Here is a 22,678-nt window from a genome sequence, read left to right on the forward strand (position 1 = left end):
GGCGATTACACGAACGAAAAATCGGGAAGTAGGGGGAAAATCAGAAGGCATCTTTGTGCAGAATTTGGTGTCTCTAGCTATTATAGTCTCTGAGATCCAGGTGTTCATACGGACAGACAAGGCTAGATCGACTCGTCTTGTCATGCTGATCAAGAATATATGTACTTTGTAGGGTCTGCCACGCCTCCTTCATGCGCTATGCACGGCAATTTCAAGTTACTATTTATGCAAACATCTGGAATAGTTTATGTTTTCTCATTTTTAAGCTATTTCATAGGTTTCAGTGGAACCTAACATTGACAACAAAAAAACTGTAAATCCGTGCTGCATGTTCTTATTTAATTTTATTTTATTTAAATTTTTTTACAATATAATTACACGTTAATTAATGCTTAATACATTTCATTTTGACATGAAAATTGCGATTTACTTATTAACCAATCGATTTTTGTAAATAATAACGAACAGCAGGTGATGCTTCTGAAATCTCTTACAATCAAATATTTAATGTGTTGTTTTGTCATTTTAATTCATTTTTCAGCTAAAATTAAAAAATGGTTTATGCGTTTAAGAAATATAATAAGCTTTATCGTAAATACTAAATTGGCCAACTTTATCCAAGTTTGTACAGACTTCATGTTGAGTTTTAACCCGCACAGTGGACCATCTGTAACTTTGATTTTGATGGCTTGAAAATTTAAAAGTGTCGGCCTTGCCCCAAATATCATATTTTATTGTGGTTTCACGATAATTTAATGGCGATTTTATTCGATCAACATCGAAAAGGAAATGAAAAATGTGCTCTGCTTTGCTTTTCTTCCATGACGGTCCTTACGTTTAATTATTTTTATTTTGCTCTTACACGATAATTATATTTTTTGCATTGCGAATACAGTTACCTAATTAAAACTGAATTAATCTAATAACAAAAATATGTGAAGACCGTTACAAATAATTTGTAAAAGCTTGAGGGTTATACAAAAAAAAACTTTATCCTTATATTAATACTTATACAATATAAATGTTCGCACCGCTTATTTGCAAATTTCTCGCTTGTTTCATTTTATGTGCAACTTTATGTCCAGTAGAGGGCGCGACTAGAAACGTACCAATGGATTATAAGAATTCATTGTTTATCGAAGCTGATAAGAATGTTGGTCTTCATAGCAAACGGCCACTATGACTTATGTAGTCACATAAGCCCTTCCACTGTACAGCTTACGACGTCTTTCCGCATATATCTTTATGTGTATCTGTGCGCACGATGGGTGGTGATGTATCTGTATCTGTAACTGATAAATATAAATATATATTTAAATGAAACCATTTTGTTATACTCTGTACATGAAATGTACAAGAGTATATTAGGTTTGCGCGAGGTGAAAATGTAACAGGCAGAAAGAGGCGTGGTGTATATATTCTTGATCAGCGTGACAAGGCGAGTCGATCTAGTCCTGTCTGTCTGTCCGTATGAACACCTGGATCTCAGGGACTATAAGAGATAAAGACACCAAATTTCCCACAAAGATGCCTTATGTGTGTACGCTGCGCAAGTTTGTTTCATTTTTTGTATTTCGAATACCAAAAAAGGTAAAATCGATCAACAAATTTTTTTTTAATTCTTACTTTTTTTAATTTTTATAATTATTCTAATATACTCTCTACATAGAGTATTTCAAAGTCGGGACACCCGATTTTAGCTTTTTCACTTGTTTTTTAATTATTGTTGAAACCAATACAAAATTACATATCCTTATCTGATATACTATATGCAGGCTAAATGAATATTAGCTTGCAATTATATTCATAATGGCGTTTTTAAGGACAGTTACACAGTTAATGCATACATATGTATGAAAAACGTAATATTCAAAAGAAAATTCCCACTACACGATTAAAAATTAAATGTTAGCTGCTTTATCTAACAATCTAACTGTCCACAAAAGGTGGAAGGGTATGCTAGTTTAGGGCAAGTAAACATGTAGCACACCGAAGGAGTTGTGGCAGACCCCAAATGTGTATGCGCCATCTTTTATGTCGGTATGTAAATATTGAATAACTTTGTCATTAGTGAACCGATTGACTTGAGTAGACCAGTGTTGAAAACCTCAGTTCAAGAAATTGTACAGAACCAAATTAAATAAAAATATCTCATACTTGAAAATTGGTTGTGTATTTTCAAAGATATTCAATGTTTAGAGATAAAAGATGGCGAATCCTGTATTCTTGATGATCGTCCGACTGTATGAACGAAAGGAGACCCCACAAAGTATATATATTCTTGATCAGGATAACAAGACGAGTCGATATAGCCATGTCCGTCTGTTTGAACGCAAGGATCTCAGAAAATACAAGAGCTAGAATAACAAAACTTAGTATCCACATACTCCTAAGTCCGAGAAAGGACGAGTTTGTGTTTTTATATCCCACTCCCCCGCTATTTGTGATTTTTTATAACTTCCGTAATTCTTGGAATCTCGACTTTTCAAATTTAGTAGTTACATCCAGTTAGTGCCTATGTGTCCGTATGCCAAATTTCATCATGATCGCTCAATGTCGAAGGAAGTTATAGCCATAAATAAGATCGCTGCCCATGCTCTGCCCGCAGCTGTTGTTGTAGTGCTGCCTTGCTTCAACTTTGAGCTGCATACATACATACATACGCATATGTTGTATATTTTATATTTAATTAAATTATTAACAAAATTTTAATTAATTTTTTTGTGGGTAGGGGTAGGGTAGGTTAGGGTGGGTAGGGTTTAGTATTCCTTTCTTGTTTCTTGTTGGTGGGAATGGGTACAGGGTATTTAAGAGTTGGGCCCGCTTGACTCTACCATTCCTTTCTTGTTTATATTAGAGGTCCTATACACGTTATGAGTACGCACAATGTATAAGAACATATGGTAAATAATATGGTGTGTATGTACATACATTATTCATGCTTAACACCAGTTGTGTAATAGAAAATACAAAAAATTGTTTGCTTTACCTTAAAAACGCTGCTCCAATAGATTGTGTGTATTTTGGGCCTTTTTGACAAATCAAGAAAACAAGATGATAAATCAAACAAAAAATTTGTAGGTGGTGGTATTCGTTGTGTTGTTTGTAGTGCCTTCCTAAGAATTCAATGCGGTAATAATATCTTCCAAGTTGGCTGTCGCTGAAGTGGTGCTATTTAGGAAATCGGCGTCTGCACATGTGAAATACACAAAAATGATCATTTTTCAAAGAAAAAAGAGAAAGGTATATCTCCGTTTATACGTAACCCTAATCATAATGATTCCATTCAACACCACATATGTATAAGCTCTCAAGTTATGCATACAAGTGTTGTATATAGATTTTAAGCTTCAAACGTCATTATGTTTAGGCATTTTACAAATGAAGTACAAGGGGTAGATTTTAGAGATAGAACGAAATATGAAACTTACAAACATAAACCTACCATTTTCCAACGGTCCCAGCTCGGTGCCCAAATCACCATCTATACTAGACATTTGGCCAACCGGCGAGTATGGGGGCACAGCACTGCTGTTATATGTTTCTGTTGTTGTTGTGCCCAAGGCGCTAGAGTCACTGAGTGGTTGTTGACCATTCGTTGTGGTGGTCGTTGCTATTGAAGGCGTCCGCAAATCGTTTATTGTGGGCAGACGCTCGGATGTTATATCCAATTTATTTCCATTAAATACACTACTTGTAAGCTCCGAAGCAGATTTAAAGCTTACATCAGATTCCACCGATTCGGTACGTGTGCGCTGTACCCTCTTGGGGGAGCTGGAACGTGAGGTTGGCGTATGCAGATCGCGCACATCCTCAAGGGAGGTGCGAATTTCCAAAGTGTCGGAAGACACCTCTTCCATTGCTGCATTTGCGGCAGCAACTGCTAATTCTAGGTCTAGAGTTTCAGGTTCCATAACTTTTGGTGAAGGTGTAACAATTTTATCGGAGTTATCGGCCTGTTTTTCCTGTAACGGTGTCCCGTCTTTGATGGACACTTTCTCGCCCAGAGTATCACTTTTGCCTTCGTCACTCATATTGTCATGTAGTTTTTGTACATTAAATTGCCCCTCAGACTTTACATTTTCTGATTCCACTTCTGGATTTGATTCCGCAGCTGCGCTTATGGACTTGAGCTCCGCATTTACCTGATCTCCTTTGTCTAGCAAGCTCTCACCTAACGGCGGCGTCTTGTCTTCTTCTACCGTTTCTTTTTCGCCCAGCAATTCAGTTTCTTCTTTTTGATTTAATTTATGTAGTTTCTTCCTCGGCTTTTCAGTATTTTGGTTACTTGGAATAAGGGGCGGCTCGGGCTCTACTTCACTATCGCTTATAGTAGTAGTGGTGGAGCGCTTTGTTGGGGTGGAAGTAGCCACGCGACGTACGTCAGCTGTATGACACTCCGGCACTTCGTTGGGCACTGTAAAATAGATGTGATATTTCTGTAACTATAAATATCTTAATGGTCTTCAAATTCCAAAAATGCACACACACACCATCTTCACATGAATTTGAATTTGTTCGGCCATGAGCTAAAAAATAATAGTCTTGACAAATAAAGAAGATAGAAAGAGGGATAAATATATATATATATATATATATAAATAAAGCTACTGGTAATGCAAAAAGGTCCATTGAATAGTGCATCGTTTTAAGCAATCAATTTTCTAGTTTATTTGTACCGTTTTATTTAAACATGAATGATGAAAAATAAAAATAATTTAAACAATAATTGTAATTCTCCCTATGGGAAATGACCTGCAAAAAAAATGGTACCTTATCCTAAAAGCTAACATAAAACGTTTAAAAGCATCCTTACCAATATATTCCTGGTTTTCATCCTCTTCATCATTGACCAAATCCTCATTGGCTATACGCAAGTTAGCCAACCCGATAACTGGAACACGCTGAGCCGGGCGCTTCAGTTTACCACGTTTTCCTGGGGTGCTAGAACCTTTGCCGGCGCCACCATTGCACACACCCCTGCCCGGTGGTCGGCCCCTCTTGCCCTTGACCGGTGACTCAAGCAAAGTGTCTGCAGTCAACTCAATATCTTCCAAAACATTTCCTGTGGCATCAACACGTTGTAAACGTGTGGGCACTGACATTGATTCCAAGCTTTTGGTTGTCTTGCGTCCACGTGAGCTGCCAAGTATTTCTACCGAGTCGCTAAACGAAACGGACAAATTATTTTTGCGCGATCTTCTGGCATTTGTGCTCTTAGGAAGTTTAGCGCGCTTAACGCGCACCAAGCAGTTAAAAAATCTTGATCCATAGCGACGTTTTAGTTCAGATTCATTAGCATGAAACTGAGCTCTTGGAATTTTTGATGATTTAAGCAAATTTAGTGACTTCGGAGATTTCGACCAGCGTGGTGGTGGAGTAGGCGGACGCATGCGTCCAATCGACGATTTACCCCCATTGAAAAGGCCTGACAGCGGCATTTTGATGTGCACCTTTGTACGGTGCTGCTTCTTAGGTGGCGATTCATCTGAATCATCGCTGGCATGCGACTTGCGGGAGTAGTATTGCCTTTTAGCAAGGTGTGGATTTGTGTGTTTGGCGATTTCCTCCTCGGTCAGGCGTTTAATACGCACAGTGCAAGTTTTAATTTCAAAAACTTTCTGGCTATTCTCACCGGACGGCAGTAAATTATCGACAAACATTTTTTGCTCCGCCTTTGTCTTTGGCGGCGGAAGCTGATGTGATGGATGCGACTCGTCATCACTATCCAAAAAGGAGGCTGTGTTAATGCCTGCACCTGCTGGATCGTTTATGCCTTCTGAATAAATAAATTGATTAGTTTACTAAGTACATTTGTAATATTATCTTTGAGCTTACCAGCTTTGTTATGTATGGGTGAGCAGGACCCATTTGATGGTATTGGTGATGGTGCCACTGGCGATGGCGCCACTGGAGAGGGTGCCACTGGCGAGGGCAACCGATCGTCCTGAGCAGATTGAGGCTCTTCGCGAATGTTTGCCGGCGGCGGCGCCGCTCGTACTATATCAAACAGATCCATACCTATAGTTTGGAGAGAATTTAACAGGCGCTTGTTGCATGCGCGCGTTTCCAAATTGTGCCTAATACTTTCAGGTTCTAGTTGTATAGCGCTGCTATATTATTGTGTTTTTCCCTCCAAATGAAGTTTTACTCAAACTACACTTCTACATACTAGAAATTGCTAGCGAGCCGAGGCAAGCTGCCTAAGCTACTCTTTCCAGTCACAACAGGACCCCTTCGCAAATTGTTAAATCACACCAAAAAGGAATCCAAAACACAGAAAAACACTGAGAGTGGTATGCAAACTACAATTCTAGACGATTTGGCGCGACTATTTCACTTCATTTATATTCTTATTTACGTGCGCTTTGTTGCGCTAACGCACTTTTCCATTGAGAAAAATTGTGCATAAAAATCCGAGCAGACGCCGTTGCGGCATGTGAAATTAATTCTATCGATATTTATCGCTTACCTATCGATGTTTGATAAATAATGGGCAAAGCTGCCAGATTGGCGATTAGGGGATTCTGAGCGCGTTTTCTTCAAAACAAGATTTTGCAATTAATAAACGTATTTCCTTCATGGCTTTATTCTTGCACTTATAAAGCAAATAATATTCAGATTTGTTTCTTGTTATATATTAATTTTTTTTATTTGTGTTATCTTTAATGCAATTCTGACTTTAAATTATAACTAAAAATCCAAAAAACGCTTGCTCATTACATAAATACATACAGTTTTATATAAAATACATAAAAAATGGTACATTGGTTATAAATAAAACGATTACTTTTTATATACTGTCGGGATGGTTGAGTTATTCAGCTTCTGTTATTAGCCGGCATTGTAGGTATAGGTATACATATATGTATATGTATGTATATGTAAGTATAAAAGTAAGACGTGAAAGGTTTACTATGTATATGTGCAAATATGTGCGTAGCAATTAAAAATTGTCATGTTATATAAAAAAATTCCACACGTTTCTTTAGATATACTCTTTGAACGCACTCCAGCCATGAAAACATTTGGTAAATCGTCGCGATTCTTTGTTTTTCATAGTGAGGAAAAGCTTGCGTGGCCTCTCCGGCTGTTTGATACGCATATGCTGTATGTAAACTTGTGCAGATTTGTAAGCCAATTTTACCTCCACCTCGCTACAGCGTGGGCCCATCCAAAGGAACACATGCTCGCCATTATCGAGAATCATTATATCATCGTCAGCCAAATCATCTTGACAAAAATCGGCACATTTTTCAGCCACTGTATAATAACCACGCTCATTTGAACAGCGAAATAATCGTGTATATTTCATATATTCGGCATCAGTATCGTGTGGTTTGCATCCGCCCAACGCCACCCAGAAGAAATTCTCAGGTTCATCGCCCTCATTAAGAATCTAAAGAGAAATTCAAAAGGATTGGCTTTAGTTAAAATACTATGGAAAAAATATTGCACTATGCATTAAAAAGAACTTGCACAACGTACACATATAAGGCACCTGAGTGCAAAATGTTGTGTCTAGCTCTTATAGTATCTAAAATCTAAGTGTTCATATGGACAGACAGACCGGGCTAAATCGACTCGTCAATGTCATGCTGATCTGTGCGTTACATTCATTCGAACAAAACTAATATACCGTTTTCTCTTTGAGTATGGTTTTCTGAGTGGAAGGTGTCAATTACTTGACTAAATTAATCGTATTGACAAAGGAAGAAAGCAAGAAGCGGAACCCCCTAGTAAATATATAAATATACAATTTTCAACTATTCGTAACTTGTCGAAACTGAAAACTGAAAAATTAGGAATCAAAAATTGAGTAGCCATATGAATCATCCCATGCCATCAGAACTAAGATGAGTTCTGGATATTTCTAAATTTTACGAAAACAAAAACTTAAAAATGCTTATTATTTTAAAAACAAAAATGTTTTGTTCTGTGACTCACCTGAAGACTAACCCAAGGACTATTAAACATTTCCTCGGCAATTTCCTGGACCAATTTGGCCTCTTCATTGCATGCCTTGCTGCCCAACCAGACATAAACAATACCTGATTGTGATTCATCCTTGGTTTCAAATGGCACATGAAGTATGTAGCTGTGTAATTATATTCGGAGTTACAGCTAAACATCTGAAGAAGTTTCTTAATATTTCACTCACCAGAATGCTGAATTAAGTAGCGACGCATCTGGCTGTATTTGTATAAGACGGGTGGTTAACGCCCCGCCATTTGAACGCAGGTGGAAAAACTCCACAGCAGCTTTCCCATCTGGTGTTTTAGCTTTGTCCTTACGCTTGCCTGTGTGTATGATGAATTTACGTTTAAAATGTGACATAAACTTGAGGTTCTCTTGCTGCTGAAAGATACGCATAACTTCGAGTTCTTCACCAAACATCGCCTTAAATTTTTTTTGGAGCGTAAACGTAAATGTCAGCCAACCCATGTTGCCAGCATTGCGTCCCTGCCAAAAGTAGACAACACATTGGATTTCATCCTCAGGCAGGGGCTGTTGTGATGATGGCTTATTATCGTCCCGCTGCTCCTCACCCTCCGGTTCTGCCTCATCGGCGGGTATGCAATAACGGCAGAGAAACACGTAACATTCACCAGTATAGAAATGACCCAATTCCTCCTCTGGTAAGCGCACAAACTTTTTATTCTCCAAAACGAATGCCTCCATCATTTCAAGATCATAGTTCCATTCCTCTTCCAATTGTTCGGCCTCGCTGAGGGGCATTGCACTCTGGCGTGGCATGAACAGCGCTGCAAGATCGGTGCGCGTTTCCTGTTGACGTGCCCATCTCGTTAAATTTGCTCCCGTTTTGGCCACCGAATTTGCGGTGCGCGTAAAATCAACAGCCATGACTTCGTCCCAGCCAATGAATTTAGTGCGAAAGATTTGCATCTCGTTACCCTCAGGCACACGCATAACAAGTGCACAGTCAGGTCGCTCCATCATATTGAACAACTCACGAGATAATTTAACTGCTGCTGCTCTCACTAATCGTGTGGACTTTTTGCCAAACCACACAAACAGGTCTGTATAACAGTCTAGTATGTATACATGCTTGCTATTAAGGAGCGTGTGCGTCAGCTTTTGATCAGGCAACTCCACTTGTGGCAGCTCTAGGTAACCCATGCCCAATTGCACTTGATAGAGACGAGGCTGGGCGGGCGTATAATCTGCATCCACGTGCTCCAGAAATATGTATGTAGCACCTACTTCTGGTTTCACCTCAAGACCCTGCCAGAACTCTTCACTTTCCGCGCCTTGATGATCAACAAATATCTCGCATTTATTTTTGCGCTCTGTCTTATTGATTTTCTCAGCCATTAAACGTGCCTTTGAGTTGAGAGTGTTCTTTGAATGCTTGCCCAGCCAAATGTGTATGCGTGTGCCTAGATCTAAAACGAAGGCATGACGTGGATCCAACGATTCTAGCTTGACGGTAACAGGTTCCAGATGAATTGTAGCGCCATATGCATGCACTAAATACAGACGTGTTGTATGTATCATCTCCTCGATTGTATAAAAACCTGTAGCAGTACGACCTCCTTCAATATAAATCACTTCAGTTTCGAAGAGCCCCAGAAACTCTTCCGATTCATCGCCTGGAAAAATGAAAATAACAGATTTACAAAACAAACAAAAATCCGTAATAGTATAAAAATTGAGAAAATTCTGAGCTATGGCCGCGGCTACCATAATGTCCTAATTGGTTTATAGTATCATTCTCCCCGTCTTACTTGCTCACCAAAACAATATAACCTTTCCCCGTTCAGTTTTGAATTTCCATGTTCATAAATATTTACATCAATGTACCCACACTACGAACAGTACGTCAGGCAGTCTTGAAAACAAGCCAATTAACATATTTATTAATCGGACATTAAGACAAAGCTTATTTACGTTGGAAATTATTTGTAATGACTATTTTAAGCTGCAACAAAAACTTACCTTGTTCTTCGCGTATTGTGCGACATCGGGCGCCCAAATAGTTTCTGAGATTGACCGCATGTATGGCCGCACAGGCGCGTTTGTCCAATGTCGCCTCGTTGCCAATCCAAAAGTAAATCTCCCAAGTGAGTGTGCCCAATTCATCATACTTGGTCTTAAGAACAATATAGCAATCGCCCTCGTAGAATTTGCCATGGACCACCTCTTCGATTTTATTTGGCAAGAAATTTTCAATTTCCCATATGGTTAGACCTGGGAGCTGGCCATCTTCCTTTTCAAAAAACTTTGAGTAATCCAACTGTGGTTTTTCTAACGATTCATCCCAACGCTTTGGCTTCAGTGACTCAGGTCGACCATCACTCACATCATTAAGCGAACGATCAGCCTGCTGTTTATCGTTGGCCACGTCTTTCATGCCCTTCAGAACCTTTGCTGCATCCTGATCACCTCCCTCAGCGCGTGGCCCTCGCCGCAGCCGAATTTTTCGTGCCGTCGCATCTTTAGGCGTTGATGCCACTGGCATGGAAGGTGGCACTGCAGCTCCAGCGAGACGCAATTGCGTTTGCAAGGAAAAGTCGATGTTATAAAATTCCAGACTAGTAGTTTTGCTCGCCTCGCTGGGCTTTGGTGGCATCACCAACTCCGGATTGTTGCGCAAGTCTAATTGATCTAATCCTTCGAGCAAGTGTATGGCATCGGGTAATGTGATGAGCCGATTAGAACTCAGATTCAGTTCCTTCAGAGCGCCACAACGGCACAATCCTTCAGGCACCATCTCCAATAAATTATTTGCCGCCGAGAAAACCTCCAATGTGCCCAATTTGCCAATGCCGGAGGGTATACCTTCGAAATTTAACTTATTATCGTTGACAAAGAGACGCCTTAACTTAGGAAGCTTGCATAGGGCCGGGGGCAGAGTAGTAAGTTGGTTTCTCGAAACATTCAACGATTCCAAACGCTGCCAAAATTCAATGCTGGCACTTAGCTCATTAATCTCATTATCGCTCAGATTAAGACGTATCAATGTAGCTACATTATAGACACAGTCGGGAACTTTAGGTAGCGAGTTATGAGACAAATCCAATTCGGACAGATTTGCCAGGCTATCCAGCGTAGTAGGAAAATTAAGTAATGTGCGCTGTGTATTACTCATACTTAGAACCTCTAAATTTTGCAGCGATGGCAGCTGACGCAACTGAAATAGCTCCAATGGATTGTTAGACAAATCAAGAGTTTTCAGATTGACAAGGCGACGTGTTTGTGGTGGCAGTGTCTCCAAGCGATTGTGTGATAGATCAAGGAAAATCAAATCGGTCAAATGTATAAAAAGCGGTGCTGGAATGGTTTCAATTTGATTGTGGCTTAAATTAAGCACAATTAAATTCTTGGCACGTTCCAAGCCTTCCGGCACTTCCTTTAAGTTGTTGTGCGACAAATCCAAGGTGGTCAACTCCTCCAAAAGAAACAGCTCCGGTGGAATGCCACTGTTTTTTAGGTGATTGTGTCGCAAATCCAGGGAGCGCAAACATGCTAGTTCTGTCAGCTCACCAAACAGCTTATCTAGATTATTATGATTGAGTGAAAGATGTTCAAGCTTTTGTAGGTGACCCAGTTCCTCCGGTATCTCTTGCAATTGTGTGCGATCCAAGTTCAGCCATTGCACCCGCGACATTTGCCGCATTGAGTTGGGGAATGTTTTCTGGAACAACAACAAATATGTTAAGTGGTAACTTCTACACAAACATGCTTTGTGCAAACGGCATAAGCGTAGCGTCATGGCTTCGAAGAGCCCACAATCCATGATGACGAATTCCAGCTGTCACACTTTACTAAGTTGCAACTTTATAATGGTATTGTACTTCAACCCAGCACACTGAGCGACAGCTGTACTGAATCCGGCATTAAATTTTAACAATAAACACTTACGCTGAAATCATTTTTTGTAAAGTCAATACCGCGTACAAACGGTAAAACACTCATTGCAAGGAATGTGTCGCGATGCAAATAGAATTACTGCTACCCTTGTTGTTGCTGGTGCTTCATAAAGCAACAAAGGTATCGATAGTAACGATAGCTTTTTTCATGATTGCTTTGTCAGTTTTTTTAACTATCGATAATATCTGCGTCACAGTGCGTTTATCAACGTGTACACTGATCCGCATATTTATTCTGACGCATCCACCCACGACCATCGGCTTTTTGTGCTCTATATAAAAACGGTACAATTTGATTTTTTTTTTGACAAAATCATTGCCTTCGTCAAAAGAACGTTTAACAAGTGATTATTTAAAATGTTACTTTAAACATTTTTCTTGATATTTAATTTTAGGTTCAACTCATAACTGATTCTAAAGTTATTTAAAATCATGAGAAATACGGCAGGCTTAAACTATGCTGTTAGACCGTCAATAGTTGCGAAGTTTAATACCGGCGTCACACTTAAAGACAGAATACACAATCAACAAATTTGTTTCTTATGTTTAATTTCTTTTGTAGCATGAATTCTTGGGATTTTAAAATTTCTTCGCTTTTTTAAATGAAGAGTCTAAATTTGGAGTTCATACGAATTCAACATAACGAGAGCTGGTTGGGCACAGCACATATACACTCTCACACACTTGCACACAAACTATGCGGCCTCCGTTATGGACAAGCTCAGGAAACAGGAGCGGGACAGAAGCGCGATATAAGCGGGTTGATCGTCCGGGCGAAGCAATGCCTAACGGCCGCACCGCCTGGACTTTGACCTGCGTATATTATTACTATTATTATTATTATTATTATTATTATTGTTATTTCTATCTTTACATTGTTATATTTGTACTTTCCTTTCTTTGTCAGATTATATAAAGAATACAAAAAAAAAAAAAAAAAAAATCACTTGCACACACAAACAGGTAAAGATGGACATAGTCGGTGCTTGAAAACGCATATCTACAAAATAACAATATTTATTAACTAGCAGGTCGTGCTCGTCTTTGCTAGCTCAGTATTTGTGCTTACAATTATACGTTTATTTACTATATGATATTTCTCTTCCGACATTCTCTAAAGATTCTAAAGAGTTCATTTCCCAAACAGCAAATAACTTTGGTACGATTGGAGAGCTAGGACATAAAGTACAATTTGGCAAAGTTATTTGGTCAACTTATGCAACTGCACAACATTTAAATGAGCATGCACACATACATATGTACATATGTACTTTTTAATGAAAAGTTACAAGAAATACAACGAATTTGTATTCTTTCTCAGGGTAAATAAACCAAGTTTAAAGTTAATCGGATTTCTAATTTGCTAAGACCACTTCTTGGTGCTCACCCACACATTCACAGCTTCTTAACGCTTACCATTAGGGCTATGACTTGAAAATACTTACATTCGTGAAACAATAAAGCCCCAATGCAAAAAATGGGTTGAAAAAAGCAGTTACATTCATATATATGTATACATATGTACATACATATGTATGTATGTATACATATGTACATACATACAGGGTGCGCCATCTTTTATGTCGGTATTGAATATCCTTGAAAAAAAACAACAGATTTTCAAGTATGAGATATTTTTATTTAATTTGGTTCTGTACAACTTCTTGAACTGATGTTTTCAACACTGGTCTACTCAAGTCAATCGGTTCACTAATGACAAAGTTATTCAATATATACATACCGACATAAAAGAAGGCGTACCCTGTATGTACAAGGACGTTCATTATTATGATGCATTATTTCGCCTTAAAATGGATCTGAGTTGGAATTGTTGAAGTTTTTTCATTGATCATATGCATAAGTTATTTTTTAAATGCATCGTGCATTATTTAATCACAATTTTAAATTTTTCGGCCCCCTCTTTGGTAAAAGCTGCCTACGCCCTTGCATATGTATGTATATACATTGTGACATTAAGGGCTAGTAGTTTCTAGAATTAAACACTGCACTATGGTCCCAAATCCACATTTTTTGGCATAAATTCGAAATATTAAGATATTTGCCCCAAATTTAGTTTGTACGCATATTTTGGCCGTCTAAAACGACATCCCACGTTTGGTTCAGTTTGGACCACTAATTCATATAGCTGCCATATAACCGATATGGCCGACTTTTACTAACTTTGGTATTGTTTGCCGTATCAAAACAGGAATTGGCATATAATTCTCACCAGTGCAATATAATTCAGTTTACAAAATAGTTTATTTTATTTTTTTAATATTCCCCCCTCCCCTCTCTCTCCAATACAGAATATTGTCAATACTGTCCACATTTCGAAAGCTACATAAACAAAACTTTTACGCGGATTCTATTTACAACTATCTAGCTTTGTTTTAAATTTCAGTCCAGTACTATGCCTACAAACTGCAGCATCTAGTTCACTCTTCTTCTTGCTTTTGCTTCCGCATATAACTTAGTGCCGGAAGTTTGTCTGGGTACAGGGTATTTCACTGTCGGCATTGCTCGACTGTAGCGTTTTTAATCAATACTCAAAATGACCATCAACTTCTACAACCATGTTAAAATTTCTATTAAGTTTCATTACAACTCGGCTTGTAGTTTTTAATATGATTGGCGAAGGCTTTTACTTTTTCCGATGTCAACGGAGTATTATGTTCATCAACGACTTTTACTTTAATTTTCTGCAATATATACTGCTTAAATGCGTTTTCTGAGTCTATTTTTGCTCTAAATGTCAATAATTTCTACGTGCCCAAACACGAGTTTTGCTGAAATTAACGCGATTTTTTCGAAAACGGGCAAAGGAGACTTAATAATTATGAATCTGTGTACTTTTGTTAAGACATTGACATTGTTAGCTCCACGCTCTGGCGCGCTCTGCGAAAGTAATACTCCACAAAACACAATTACTTTTGTTATACATTCCTGTTAAATAGACACACACAAAATACTGGATAACACGAACACACATACAATGGCGTCACGATACTGCTTAGAAATTGATTCTACATACCATTATCTTTGCTTTCCGTACTTATACTTTTATTTTTACACAAATAGAACCACTTTCATGATAAGCGAAAGTTGGCAAAAAGTTTCCTCCAATTTGCAAATGCCAGGGAGGTCACCGATCAGCTAAGTTCATGAGCGTGCCAAATTAACAGGGTTGCAATAAAGCTCGAAAAAAAGTATTTCTCTAATTGGGGTGTCTATTTATTAAAATTGTTTATATTATTTCGCTGTGGGACCATAGTGTTTTTGTTTCTATCGCATTTTCACGCTCGTGTCTTTTCGTGCTTTATTGAGTCAACACGAACACGCACGAAATTGGAATATGAAACACGGCACGTGTCCACTGTGTAAGTGTGTTTATGTGATGTCCCCAACTGTTTGATATTTTGCGCTCTTTGTTGCTGCATATGGCAAGTAAAAACATGTCTCTATAATTCGACAAGGAATCCAATTTGTAAATATAGTTATGTTGATTACGCATACCACATTAGAAAACGATCGGAAATTTACATTTATAACACAAACTTTTCATTTAAAAAAAAGTGAAGAAATATTAAAACCCCAATAATTCAAGCTCCAAGACCAATTTCACAAAACCGAGTATGTGTTTCATTTGAATTCTTTTATTGATTTTAGAAACCAAGTTTTAAGTCGATCGGTTGAAAAATGTTTTTTTTTTTTTATTTTTTTTTTATTGGTAATACTTTAATTTTAGTGTTATTATTTACAACAACTTAAATTAAACTTATGGAAATATACAAATACAGCTTAAACTAGGAGTTCAGTCTTATTTAATTATTTATATCATTTAATTATTATTTATTTAATCTTATATTAAATAAATCTATTAGGAAGATCAGCAGGGTGTGATCTCTTCAGCCTCCTTCTTATTACTCTTGTTCCTTTTCGTCGCCGTTTCAGCAGGCGCCTTGCTAATACATTCACATGGGTTCGCAGACGCTCCATGTATTGCTCAGCCTGCTTATTTAGCACGTCTCCAACTATTTGCACCCCTAGATCCCTTTCTATGTGTGCCGTTTTCATGTACCAGGGGGCATCTGTTAGGAGGCGAAGGGTTTTCGCTTGCAGGACCCGGATTTTCTGCAGGTGTGACTTTGCAGCGATTCCATAAACTTGTAAGCCATATCGCCAAAAGGGAGCGATGCAGGACTTATAAACAGTCACTTTGTTTTTTAGTGACAGTTTTTTGTGGGTCTGGAGCCATCTCATATTGTTTATTCTAACACTTAGTGTCTTTACAACAGAGCATATGTGCTCTCGAAATGTGAGGCGCCTGTCCAAAAGTACGCCCAAATATCTGTAGCTCTTGGTGTGATTCAAGAGCTGGTTCTGTAAGGAAACGCCAGGACAGCTCATCCTGCGCAGTGCGTAGGTGACATTGGCGCACTTGCTTGCGTTGATGCCAATATTCCAGCGATTTGCCCACATTTCGAAGCTCTCTAGGTACTGCTGCAAAATATCTGTGGCTTCAAAGATATTCTTGTTTCTAGCCAGGATAGCCGTGTCATCTGCGTAGGTAGCTATTAGATGGTCCTTCGGGTCTTCAATAGGAATCATAGTGCCAGTGGGCATATCATGTGTAAATAAGGTATAGAAGGTGGGCCCCAAGACACTGCCTTGCGGAACTCCAGCTCTAATACCCCTGACACTGGATTCCTCTCCATCCAGCACCACCGTGAAGGTCCTATCTGAGAGGTAGCTCCGTAGTATCCAGAACAGTTGAGGAGGCAGCATTGGCTTAATTTTGGCTAGTAGGCCATTGTGCCAGACTCTGTCGAAGGCCTGCCTTATGTCCAAGTACGCCGCCACCACGTACTCCTTAGCCTCAAATCCCTCAAGGATGAAATTTGCTACCCTATTCAATTGTTCTGGTGGGATTTTCGGAACCCAAATTGAAAGGGAGGGATTTTATTTGTCACTTCTTTTAAGGACAAAAGTCGTTTCAGCAGGCACCGCTCAAAAAGTTTGGCTATTGTGGGCAGTAAGCTGATTGGTCTGTATGAGTCCATGGAAGAAGGGCTTTTGCCAGACTTATGGATCATACAAATCCTCGCTTTCTTCCAGAGGGCTGGAATATGTCCCAGTCTCAGTACTGCGTTGAACACAAGCACCAAGAACAACACTGCCTTGGCTGGCATCGCTTTGATGATGTAATTATCCAGGCCATCATCACCTGGAGCTTTTCTGCTTTTCAGCCCTTTTATGTGTCCAGTGACTTCCTCCACTGTAATGGGAGCAACCGGGGGACATAGCTGTTCCGGACTCTCGAGCGCCAGTTGTACTTCGTTTTGAGTGGTTGTTCAGCTGGTACTATATGGCTGGAACCGTGCCTCTAAGTCCAGTGCAAAAGCCTCTGCTCTTTCTTTTGGAGTTCTAGCCCAGGATCCATCAGGCCTTTTTATTGGAAACTTTGGAGTCACTTGCTGCTTGTACCGTTTAGCCAAAGTCCACAGTGAATGCTTTGAGCTTGCATCCGTGGTCGCTTTAGCAAGAAGTTCGTCATTTTTGTTTTGCTTGTGTAGTACCAGCAGCTTCTTTACTCTATTGGCTACTTTGCAGTATACCCTGTTCACTATTGGATCCCGAGTGCGGCAGAATTGTCTTCTGAGCCTTCTTTTAATGAGCAGTAAAGTTTCAATTGCTGGCGGGAGTCTGTTTTGAGAGTTTAATCCATGCGAAAGTGTATTGGGAGCAGCGCATAGGGCAGCTGCATGTACCTTATTGAGAAAGATTGCATGCACATCCTCGATGTCTCCTGGCACCAGTATTTCTAGACTTAAGTCAAGAGCTTGTTCCAATTCTCGACGAAATATAGCTATATCTGCCCCTCGTGGTAATAGGCGTCCTTTCTGTACCTTTAAATGGATAATGTGTTGCTTGTCCAGTTGCAAGAATTTGGGCAGAAGAGTTTTGGACTGCATTCTGCAAACATTTGCCTCTCTTATCCGCTCTAAAATTTCCCCAGAGTCTGCTTTTGGCATTGAAGTCTCCTCCAATGATGAATTTATTCCCAAGGTTACTAAATATCAGGCTGAAGTCTGCTTCTGACCATGAAAGTTTTGGAGGGAGGTAGAGAGACGACACAACCAAATCTCCCGAGCTTGTGGCAACTTGAATCGTAGCCATTTGTACATGTGCAGTCTTCACCGGGTCACAAGGGAAGTACGAAATGTCCTGTTTGACTAGGATCGCCGCTCCTCCTCTAAGTCTGTTGCTGGGATGGTCTGCTTTGAGGATATTGTAGCCTGGAACATAGACGCAGATGCACTCCTGTAGCCAAGTCTCAGTGATGAGCATCACGTCTATGTTATGTTCTGTAAGAAACTGCTTGAGTTCCTCAACATGTCCAGAAATTCCACGCGCATTCCACAATCCAAGGCTAAGTGTGCGTGTCATCATTTTTTGGCGTTCAAGAGACTTAAACACATTTGCTTAAGGAAGTGATTTGTCTCCTGCAGTTCCTTAAACATGGCTTGTAGTGTGTCAACTTTCGCTGTGAGGGCCTCAATAGCCGCCTCAAGCCTCGTGCTACGGTTTGTGTTTATGTGTTGCCAATTCTGTTCCTGGTTGTGTATGTCCAAGTTGTCTCCTTTTTCTATATTAATTCCCTTTTTTGAGCCCGAGTTCCGATCAGAATTGTGTACGCTAGTACGGGTACGAAGCGCCTCTGCGTAAGAAATGTTCTCTTGAACCATAGCTGCAGGAACAAATTCTTGCCGATTTTTTGGATTACTGGCACGTTTAGCCTTATTTATTTATTTATTCCTAGTGCTACAAGAATGATTCTTATAAATTAATGCACTAGTCACATTAATTAAATTTCCTTAGATATTATTAAAATTCAAGTGATTTCATTATCGTACTTAACCTATTTATATTAGATACATTTTAATTATACATACATTTAAAGTGTATTTGGTTCTTATTTTTAATATTATTGTTAATTTATAATCAGAACAAAAATGTTGCCTACTGAGTGTAAATGTATTAATATTGTGCTCTTACTTTATTTCATTTAGGTATTTTCTTGAAAGTGCGCATGAATTCTATTTCTAAAATGCGTTTCATTGCTGATTGTTTTTAAGCCATGCGGTAACTCGTTCCACAGACGAACAGCAAATATAAAAAAGTGTTTTTCGGAACAAGATAATCTATATCTTATGCAGACTATATTATTTGTTCTTTTTGATGAGGTAAATGAAATTTTGTCATACAAATAATTCGGCTCTTTTCGAGTAATGGTTCTGTGTATAAAAATTAGGGTCCTAAGTTTAATCCAGGAGTTAAGAGTCAAGTTAAAAATTAGTTTTGCGTATTCCGTTATGGATTCTCTTCTTTTAATATCAAAGACATAACGTGCAATGCTGTTAAAGGCTACTTTTAGTTTGTTCTGGCTTACGGCGTCACAGTTTCCGAATAATTCTACTCCATAAAATAGTGAGGGTATCAAGTATGTCTTAGCAATAAGGAGCTTGAGTTTGGCTGGGAGGAAATTCTGCGTCAAAGAGAGAAACCTAAGTGCACTATACGTTCTTCCTACAGCATTATTAACATGATTGTGCCATGATAGTGTCTCATTAATGATTATCCCTAAATTTTTTGCCTGCCTTACGTATTCAATATGTTTGTCTTTCAGTTGTAATTTCTCTAGATTAAGTAAGTTCATTTTCTTTTTATAAATTACCAGGCATTTAGATTTTTCCGGATTGACTTCCAGACCATTTATTCTCGCCCATTCACTGATTTTCAACAGATCGTCATTACAAGCACGTACACATTCTTTTAATCTATCTAACGGACGACTAACATACAACTGAACATCATCTGCATACAAGTGAATATCGCAGTTTGACACAGAACATGGAAGGTCATTAACATAAATAGAAAATAGCAGGGGCCCTAGCACTGAACCCTGTGGGACTCCACGTTTTATTAACAGAAAAGACGAAACACTACACGAGGTGACGACTGCTTGATGGCGACAGGACAGGTATGATTGGAGTCAGAGAAGTTATAGAGTCTTTCAAATTTGGTGCAGAGTATGGTATGATTTACCGTGTCAAAAGCTTTTGAGTAGTCAAGAAGGGTCAAAAAAGTTACCATACTGTTGTCCATTTGCTCACGAATGTCCTCTGTAATTTTTAATATTGAAGTTATACAACTTCTATTTTTCCTGAAGCCCGATTGTTTGTCGCTTAATAGTGAGTTTGTTACCATGAAGTTAGTAATTTGGTTTGTCATCAGGTGTTCAAATGCTTTTGAGAGGAACGTCATTGCCTCCCTTAGGTATTGGCATTATTTTCCCGAATTTCCATTTATACGGAAAGCACGAGGTTGTAAACACTGAGTTAAAGATATATGTTATATGCGTTAAAAGTTTGGGGAGTAGCAATTTTAAAAATTTAGGATGAATTTCATCGAGACCAACCGCATTGGACTTCACCTTGAGGATAGAATCTAAAACATCACATTCACGTACACACATAAAACTAAAACTAATATCACAGTTTAGTAGCGAAGTATGGTTCGCGTACGCATTTTCGAGAACTTCAGGTACTGCTAAATCTACAAACTTATTGTTAAGCTCATCGACATCTACGTCAAGGTTTACGGAGGGTTTGGATTTTCCAATCCCTACCTTTTTATACTCTGTACATGAAATGTACAAGAGTATATTAGGTTTGCGGGAGCTGAAAAATGTAACAGGCAGAAGGAGGCGTGGCAGACCCCACAAAGTATATATATTATTGATCAGCGTAACAAGACGAGTCGATCTAGCCCTGTCTGTCTGTCTGTCCGTCTGTCCGTCCGTATGAACACCTGGATCTCAGAGACTATAAGAGATAGAGACACCAAATTTTGCACGAAGATGCGTTATGTGTGTATTATATACGAGTTTGTTTTATTTTTTTGATTTTCCCCCCCACTTCCCCCCTATGGGGGTTTTCCCGATTTTCCATTCGTATAATCGCCTATATCTCGGAGACTATAAGACCTAGGCACACCAAATTTTAGTCCAAGATGCCTTGTGTGAATACGCAGAAAATGTATATTTTGGAATTTCCCTCCCTCCCCCCTCTCCCCCGCAAATGCGATTTTCTCTAACTCCCGTAATTCTTGGAATTTCGAACTAAAATTTTGCAAATACCCCCAGTTAGTAATTATGTGTCCGTATGCCACTATGATAGACCGATTTACCAAGAAGTTATAGCCATAAATATATTTGCTGCTGCAGCGCTGCTCAAGCGCTGCCCGCGGCTGTTGTTGATGTTGCTGTTTGGTTGACTGCAAAAATGCTTACACAGACACGAATTGATGCGCATAGGCATACATACACTCACACAGACGCAATTGCTATGTAAATGTGCAATTATACACCCTTTACGTGAGTTCGAATACCGAGAGAGGTAAAATCGATCCAATTTTTTTTTTAATTTATTTTTTTTTATTTTCTATAATTATTGTAAACATATGTACAGAGTATTTCAAAGTCGGGACACCCGACTTTAGCTTTTTTACTTGTTTATTTCCGACCAGACCTGACTTGATGACAGGGCTGATGTAAATTTGGCTGAGTAATGGGCACGCTTAGCATTTATGATTTTCAGCCCAACTATTTTTCTGAGTTTCCTATAATGCAATAGGTGAGCCGTGGTCTTATAGCGTTTCCACTTATTGAAAGCATGATCTCGTCGTATTATTGCATAACCAATTTCTCTACTAAACCATTCGTTTTTAACAGGCTTAATTACTTTTAGTCGCAGCGGTACAAAACTATTATAAAGGTGCTGAAAGTGTTCATTAAAAAGTTGAAGCTGCTCGTCTACTGTGGGTTTTGTATATATCTCGTCAAAGATTATGGTATCGCAGTAATCAAAGAGTAGCCTAATGTCAATATTCCTAAAGTCCCTATAAGTAATTGTATGGTTATTTTGATCTAGGTAGATATCATACGTCAAAAAAATCATGTCATGTTTGGAGAAAGCTGGTGCTGAGAGCTGGTCAAAAAGAATCGCTTTATTGGTGTCATTAACAAAGAATACGCCAAGGAGGGTATTACAGGTGTTGGAGAAATGTGTTGGTAAAACAGTATTTACCAGTCTCATGCCCAAACCGATCATGTCATCTTTTAGGTGATGCTCGATTAGCATATTGCTGTTAAAATCTCCAGCCAGGACAATATTGTTATATTTTATAGACACTGCGGAAAAGGTATCCAAAAAGTCACTGTAGTCCGTGTGTCTGTTAGGTCTATACGTACATCCGACAAGGATGCTTTCAATATTTTTGCGGCCTGATATTTCCAGAAACAAATATTCCAGATTGCTGCCCAATGGCTGCTTGCTAATCACCTGGCATTTAAGACTATTTTTTACATATATGGCCACACCCCCCGCATGCCCCTCACGGTCAGAACGATAGACACACACTACATCTGCATTAGAATTGACAAACAAAGATCTAAACTCGTCCATTTTATTCACTAGACGTTGTGCGTTGAGGTGACAAATATGAAGACCCTTCTTTTGCTTACATAGAACCCGAATAATGGAATGACTGTTCGCTGTGGAAGCATATCTTAGGTTATCTTGCATGGAGTCCAAAAAACAATCAAACGCCCACGCATTATACAGAGATCAAGAGCACTAACAGATGACCTGCACACTATTATTACATTTACATTTACAAGAAAACGAATAATGAAAAAATTATTTATCCAAGAATTAGAC

The 22,678-nt window shown here is 38.9% G+C and overlaps 2 protein-coding genes across 5 annotated transcripts; both read right to left on the minus strand.

Annotated features, from left to right (window-relative positions):
• Positions 1–322: 322 nt before the first annotated feature.
• Positions 323–6,397, minus strand: LOC115629110. 4 transcript variants are annotated; one of them, XM_030525436.1, is made up of 5 exons: positions 5,839–6,397; positions 4,817–5,779; positions 3,446–4,417; positions 2,990–3,190; positions 323–1,286 (listed from the first exon to the last, which is right to left on the minus strand). In XM_030525436.1, the coding sequence occupies exons 1-4, from the start codon at positions 6,017–6,019 to the stop codon at positions 3,117–3,119; spliced, it is 2,190 nt and encodes a 729-aa protein (XP_030381296.1). In that variant the 5' UTR covers positions 6,020–6,397; the 3' UTR covers positions 323–1,286; positions 2,990–3,116. The 4 variants fall into 4 exon arrangements, with proteins under 4 accessions (XP_030381296.1, XP_030381295.1, XP_030381297.1 ...); XM_030525435.1 differs by having other exon boundaries at positions 323–1,292; XM_030525437.1 differs by lacking the exon at positions 323–1,286 and having other exon boundaries at positions 3,142–3,190; positions 3,432–4,417.
• A 318-nt stretch (positions 6,398–6,715) lies between these two features.
• LOC115629185 (protein flightless-1) lies at positions 6,716–11,986 on the minus strand. Its single transcript, XM_030525569.1, has 5 exons — positions 11,887–11,986; positions 9,961–11,659; positions 8,162–9,614; positions 7,948–8,098; positions 6,716–7,399 (listed from the first exon to the last, which is right to left on the minus strand). Exons 1-5 carry the CDS (start codon positions 11,938–11,940, stop codon positions 6,989–6,991), a joined length of 3,768 nt encoding a protein of 1,255 aa, XP_030381429.1. The 5' UTR covers positions 11,941–11,986; the 3' UTR covers positions 6,716–6,988.
• Positions 11,987–22,678: the final 10,692 nt, after the last annotated feature.

This window comes from Scaptodrosophila lebanonensis, unplaced genomic scaffold, assembly GCF_003285725.1.
Source record: "Scaptodrosophila lebanonensis strain 11010-0011.00,11010-0021.00 unplaced genomic scaffold, SlebRS2 tig00000136-arrow-arrow-pilon, whole genome shotgun sequence".
NCBI classification, from domain to species: domain Eukaryota; kingdom Metazoa; phylum Arthropoda; class Insecta; order Diptera; family Drosophilidae; genus Scaptodrosophila; species Scaptodrosophila lebanonensis.